The sequence below is a fragment of the Grammomys surdaster genome, unplaced genomic scaffold (assembly GCF_004785775.1).
Source record: "Grammomys surdaster isolate TR1022 unplaced genomic scaffold, NIH_TR_1.0 331, whole genome shotgun sequence".
NCBI lineage: Eukaryota > Metazoa > Chordata > Mammalia > Rodentia > Muridae > Grammomys > Grammomys surdaster.
Window position 1 is genome coordinate 693,255 of NW_021604750.1, and position 7,095 is coordinate 700,349.

The window sequence follows — 7,095 nt, forward strand, 5'->3', positions numbered from 1 at the left end:
CCTCATGAAGGCTGGATGCCCCAGGGGGTGGTAATTTTGAGGGTGGGGAGGTGGGACTGGGAGGGTAGATAGGGGTTACATCTGCAGAGAAGAAGGAGGAGGGGTGAGGGGATAGGGGGTTCCTGGGTGGGTGGGGGATGGGGACAACATATGAAATGTAAATGAAACATCCAATAAAAAAATACAGAAAGAAAAAAAATACATTTTCAAAAAAAAATTTTTTTTTTAAATCCTGTTTAGTTATAAAGTATTGTACCTCTCTCATTCAGACAGGGTCTCATGTAATGCCTACTAGCTTGGAAGTCACTGGATAGTTGAGGCTAACACTGAACTTCTGGTCCTGCCTCCATCAAAGTGTTGGGGTTGCACCATGCCAAATTTCATGGAGTTCTGGGGTTCATGCATGACTGGTAAGCACAGTATTTGAACTACACCCTCAGTTTGTTTTGATGCAGAGATCTTTCTGTATTGACCAGGCTGGTCTTGGACTCAGGATCCTCTTGCCTCAAATCCCACTTCTGGGATTACAAGTGTGAGCCACAATACCTGTCTATGAAACATTCTACATATACAGAGAATACTGTGCCTTTATGAGGTATATAATCTGAAAGCATCCTGTCATATTACATGTACTATCTTTCCACTTTAATAAAGCATGTATTTTATTATCTGTTTATTTAGCTTTAAGTCTCTTTTCCTTCCCCTTTATTGTTATACATTTCCAATGTAATCAGCATGCATAATTTCCAGACCCCTCAGTGCAATCTCCAGCCTCCATGCACACCTGTGTGGGTCATGCTTTACCCTAAACCTGTCCTCAAGAGGCTCCAGCCTCTCAGCTCAGAACAGGCTCTGCAATTCAAATGTCTCTTCTGTAAGTATCCCTGCCCATGTGCTCCCAGTTTTGGGATGTCACTCTTCTTCACCTGCCTGTTTTGTTTAGAATGGAGCTAGGACAGTGGTGCCTTTCCCCTGACAATTTGAGAGACACCTTCAGCTTATTCAAAAGGCCTTCACCACCAAACTCTTAAATTCAACATCCTATTCTAACCATCTGCTTTCCCCTACTACATTTCTGCATGCTTGCTTTTGTTTCTGTCCATGTCTAAATAATAAACCAGCACTTCACATCCTTCTAGCACACTCAGCTTGTCAGCATCTCTGTATGTTACATTGGCTGGGAAACCAGGCTCTGTCTAACTCGTGCAATACCTGCCCTCCTCCTGCACTGGGAGTCAGTGCCATTGCATTGTTTGGAGACCACTCAGCAGGTGGTGTAGACAATGGTCTTCACCATGATTCTAAGCCCTTTGCACTCTTCCTCTATAGTTTAGTAAAGCAAATGAATCCATGCTGAGGCTGTACTGTGAACCTCTATAAGGTACCTCACTTCTGCAATCCCTCTCCATTTTCAACCTATCAGCTCCCCTACTCCTCATTATGTACCTCTAAGCTGCTCCTTAGACTTTGTTCCTCACAAACTTCTTTTCCTGCATTCTCATCCACTTGCCTTCAGAGATACGCAGGTGTGCTGGTTTTGAATATGTTTGGCCCATAGGGAATGGTACTGTCGAGAGGTGTGGCCTTGCTGGAGGATGTGTGTAACTGTGGGGGTAGGCTTTGAGACCTTCCTCCTAGCTGCTTGCAAGACAGTCTTCCCCTGTTTGCCTTTGGAATAAGATGTAGAACTCTCAGTTCCTCCTCCTTCACCATGCCTGCCAGGAAGCTGCCACGTTCCCTCCTAGATGATAATGGACTGACTGACCTTCTGAACCTGTAAAGCCAGTCCCAATTAAATGCTGTCCTTTATAAGAGTTGTCTTGGTCATGGTGTCTGTTCACAGCAATGAAATCCTAACTCAGACAGCATTCGTCATTTCCTGACGAATGATCTATTTTTCTTGGGCTCTATCTTTCCTCCACCCTGCTCTCTTAGGCATGGCTACCAGCATGTTCAGTCAGCACAGCACAGCACCTGCTAATTCTCTGTCCTTCTCCAAAGTTTCTCATCACAACAACAACATGGTCTTGTGAAGCTGATAACCGTCCACCTGGTTCTGGGGACTTCTTATAGAGTTCTCACAGATTAGTAGAACCAAAACTCCAACCTGGAGACAGAGGGTCTCAGGTTATTCCTAGGTCTTACATGTTATTCTATTTCCTGGCACTAGGACAGAGACCATCTTTTTTTATGAGTGAGGCTCAGGAACTCACCTTTAACCCAGCTCACCTCCCCTTACACTACACTAAATTCTTAAACTCAAATAAATCCTATTGTAACCACTTGCCTTTAGTTTCCAGTTAGACATAATTTCGAAAACATTTTCTCTGTTCCCTAGAATAAAGTGCCCTTCCAGCATCACAGTTCTTCAGTTCTTATTACCAAGTCAGAATTGTTCATCTGTTGGCTCCACAAAGCACTTTCTGGTATATGGTGAAGGGCTTGGCAATAAAAATAATCAAAACTCGAATTGTGCATTCACTGCTTCTATACATAAGACAATGAAGGTTCCCTGTTGTGGGACTGTATAAGGGTATCCTGGGTCATGGTTGAGCAGGTACTTAGAACCCCGAGATTCTCCATGGAATTCTGCGTAAGAAGCGACAGGAGTTCGGTACCTCCCATCATCTAGGATCCTGAAAACAGCCACATTTCCATAGAGTCACATAGGCCAGGCTTTAGGCCTCAGGCCCTAGAGATTTGCATACTAATGAAGGCCAGAGGGCAGAGCAAATTAAACATTCCTCCCCCAGATCCTCCCTTAATCCTCCCCCTTCTCCCTCCCTATATAACTAGGGACTGCCCTGAGTTTTGAGGGGGTACGCCTAGATCCATCTATTATCCGTTATGACAATAAATCTTTTTAGAACCAAGGACTTCTTCGTGTTACTGAGGCCCGCCGCCGCCAAGGCCCTTAGGCCGCTGGAACCATAGGATCCTCTTCCCTGATGTGGGACCCGCCACGGCGGTGCAAGCTTGCGCCGCTGTGGCGGCCTTTTTTAAATTTTCCCCACACCCTGTGAGCCTTAGGTCTGCATTATTATTTTTCTCTCTATCCGTATTGTTATTGGTATTGCTAGCCATGCATTTCCATGCAAATATACTGTCTAAAAATGCTGAAGAAAAGCAAGTATCATGCAGAAGATTCAAGTTATCTCAGTGTTCCTCACAAGATCTTGTACTCATCTGTTTCTTCCTTCTTCCTGTCTTGTCATGGTCTACCCCAACTTGGAGAAGCTGGGCAGCAGTAGCAAGTGTTTACTGCCCATCCCTGGAGGACTAGCACTCTGGACTTCTCCACATCACATGCAGTTTAGTTAGAGGTTTGGTTATGCCTCTCCTTTTGCAGTCAGAGCCAAGAAGGAAGGTGTTTGCTTTCTTTACCGTCAAGGTGTCAAAGAGAAACTGCCTTTAGTAGAGGAAGATCTGTTGTGGAAGGAGTATGGTGACATGTTTGCAGCCATTTCCAACTCTCAGGGTCAGCCTGCTACTGCCAAGACTGCTTGCTATATGCAAGTCACATAAAAGCAATACAGGGCAAGAGCTGAGGGAGAAAAGCAGATCACTGCAGAAAGTAATGGAGATATGCCTAACACCAGTCTTTCAGATGGCTTCTTAATTACTGCAACTGATAAATTTATTTTATTCTTGAAGCTGCTTCTAATACACCACAAAGAAAATAATATATAAACGAACATTTAAGCTGATAAAATAGAATGGTTAACTATTTTTAGTTGACTAAGGGTTATAAAGATTTATAAGAACAGTTAACAAAAGGCATTAAAGTAACAAGCTGAATATATTAAAATATAATTAATATTTTAATAAACATATAATTTTCAAGCAATATAAGCATAAAATCTTATTATCAAATGCAAGACATCTATAAACTAAACCTATAAAATCTGTAACCATTTGGATTCATTTTTCTAAATGATATAAATCTGGCTATACATTTATTTGCTTTTAAATAATAGAAAATAAACATTTTCAAATAATAAATAGGTTTCTAATAAACCTATTTTGAGGCTTTGTAGGTAATTTATAGCAAGTGTTTCTTCAAACTTATTTATTTTCCAACTGTAGGATACAGAACCCAGGGCCTTGTTAGTAGGTTAGAGTTCTACCACTGAGCTATATATATCCTTGCTTCCAAAATTACTTCCTTATACAGAGAATAAGATCAACTAATTATTTTTAAAGTTCATTTTTTTAGAGGAAAGTTAAGAAAATAGTTCATGGAGCTACCAAGGAGCCACAGAAGAGCACAGAAAGGGAACATACCTGCTTCCAGGCGCTTTCTATCATTTTCATTTTCATGGTGAATCTGCAGCTCTGAAGCATGCAGCGAACGTCTTCCTTTGGCTCGTACACTTCCCTGTCAATGGAATCTTCATCCTCATCCACACTCATACTGTGATCTCCTGAAGGAGTAGTCAGTCTCTCCTCTATTTTACTGAGAAAGAAGCAGCTACAGAAAACAATAAGAAATAAGCTGCAATGTCAGAGTCATGAAAGCTACCTGATATCTGAGAGGAGACTGCAGCAACACATCACAGAACTGGACAGGTATTAAGGTTTCACTTGTCTTACAATATAAATATACACAGAAGGGGTTGGATTTCTTCCCATTTAATAAATACATGCTTGAAAGATTACTATAGTCCAACAAACCTTTTTAGATTTTATTCAGTGCCCTAAAATGAAGCATTTAATTTAAATGTTTCTCTCTAAATGGGTAGCACACAATGTCTTAGCTCAAAAGCCATTTATGTCATTGTATCTACAATCTAAGGGCATATTCCCAGAGGCAAAAATGTAAAGTAACAAAGAGGTTATAAACAATCACTGATGAGTCTGGACATGGCGGTACATATCTATAATCTCAAATGAGGAAAGGGAGGCAGGAGAATCAGTTCAAATCTTAGACCAGCCTGGTGTACAGTGAGTCCTCAGTAACTGTGTTACACAGTGAAATTCTGCCTGAAAAAACGGAAAGAACTGAAACATTTTGAAACTGCTTATGTCCCAAGTTTGATTTCCTTGCACATGCAGCCTGTATCTTTTTAATTATTCTCTATTCCTGCGGGTTTTTTTTTTAACACTCAAATAGAAATAATTCTTTTTCAATATGAAGCCTTGGCTGGTCTTGAACTTGATATGTAGAGTAGGCTGTAACCAAATTTACAAAGATCTTATTGCTTCTGCCTCATGAGTGTTCGGATTATAGGTATAGGCTACTGTGTATATAAATTGTGATTTAAATACAATTTCATACAAATACATATAAATGAAAGATTATATATAAACTTACACACACATATATATACATTATAGTTGTAATTTACATCTATGCAATGTTTAAGTGACATATTTCCCATTACTATCTGTAGTACTAGCAAAGAGAAACATACAAAGATGTAACATACAAAGTTTTTCCCTAATCAACAATCAAGTAACTTCCAGCTGTTCATCTAGGGTCTAACATTTTCCCTTTTCTTCTTCTTTCTACTCCTCCTTCTTCCTGTCATTTCTGGGGGAGATGAGGATCTTGTTATAATATTCAAACTGGTCTCAAACTTGTAAGCTGAAGTACCCTTTCCATTTCAGTTGCTTAAATAACTAGGAGTACAGGTATGTACCAGGACAACAGCTGTCTGTAATTTCTTAGAGACATTATAGTCAGATAAACTAGTGTGCCACTTACCTACCTACAATTTCCCTCCTTTTCTGGAAACCAAGACACCAGCCTTTCCCACCATGGACCTGCTTCTATTCTTGTCACACTACGCAGGACTCCTGGCCCCAAGCAGCTCATCCTGCCCTTCTTCCCCAAAAGCTACTACTGTTTTTAATCTTTCACTGCTTTAAATCACATTTAAAACAATTATAGATAAGCAACAAGTGTTGCAAAATGGGTACTTGATCACAGATCGGATAGGGAAGAATATGCACACATGAGATGAGCTCTCCTATGTAATGAGAAATTAATCCAATTTCCATATCAGAGGGGACAGACATGTAGGAGTTTTACCATCCTGGGGAGCACAGGGCCTGAAAGAGAACTAACTGCCTTTCCCAAAAGTAACAGTTTTGATTTTGGGATGGCACTATGAGCCCCTTGAAGCCTACCTCTGTGAACAATGCCAAATAAAATTCCTGAGAATGGAAAATAATTAAAAGTTGCAGCCTGCACATGCAGGGAATTAAAACTAGGGAGAAAGTTCTGACACTAGAATGACTTTCTTGCTTTTTCTTGTTTTGTTCTTTTTTACTTTGCCATATGAATGCCTGGTGCCATGGGGCAATGTGGAGGTGCTAGGGCCTGTGATGTTGTCCAGACGACCACAGAAAGGAACTCAGGCACATGAAGATTGAAAGGGCTCCTGATGGAGTATGACCATAGAAGGATCTGTAAGAGCTGTGCACAGAACTCCATACGCAAGCATACAGGTGAAGGATGGAAGCAGAATCATGTATGGAAGGCTGGACCATGAACAAGGCAGAGCCTCCTTGGTCTCGAATCTCAATGTCAAATAATCATACAAAAGCCAGAGAACACATAAGATTCATAAAGATTCATAAAGATTCATAAAGCCAAGATAAAACACAAAATTTATTAAAAAAAAAAAAAGAGTGAGGAAAGTAAAAGGGTTGTCAGTGGAAGAGAGTCAACAGACATGAGTCAGAATAATCATTTCAAACATGATCCAAGACATCAAGAAAATACACATAATTGGGCTGGAGAGGAAACTCTGTAGTTGAGAGCACAAACTACTTTTCATGGGAACTTAGCTCAGTTGTCTGCATCCAGGTTGGACAGCTCACAACTGCCTTAGAATCTGAGGTCTTTAGGCATGGTAGCACACACTGTTAACTCCAGCACATGGGGGACAGAGGTCTACAGTTACTTTTCATTGATAAAAGAAGCATTTCATCAGGAAGTAGTAACACCTATCAGTGTGATAGATAACATCAATTTGACAGGATCTAGAATCACATAGGAATCGAGCAAGCCTGTGAGGGATATCTAGATTAGGTCACCCTATGGGCATGCCTGTGAGGGAATATCTAGATTAGGTTACCCCTGGGCAT

At 40.7% G+C, this 7,095-nt stretch overlaps 1 protein-coding gene across 1 annotated transcript in view; it reads right to left on the minus strand.

Moving 5' to 3' along the window:
- The window catches only part of Prkdc (protein kinase, DNA-activated, catalytic subunit), a 199,243-nt gene that overhangs the window by 48,038 nt on the left and 144,110 nt on the right, over nucleotides 1-7,095 (minus strand). The window contains exon 69 of the mRNA XM_028778260.1: nucleotides 4,285-4,471. Within this exon, the coding sequence (XP_028634093.1) occupies nucleotides 4,285-4,471 (187 nt within the window). The remainder of the gene's footprint in view (nucleotides 1-4,284; nucleotides 4,472-7,095) is intronic.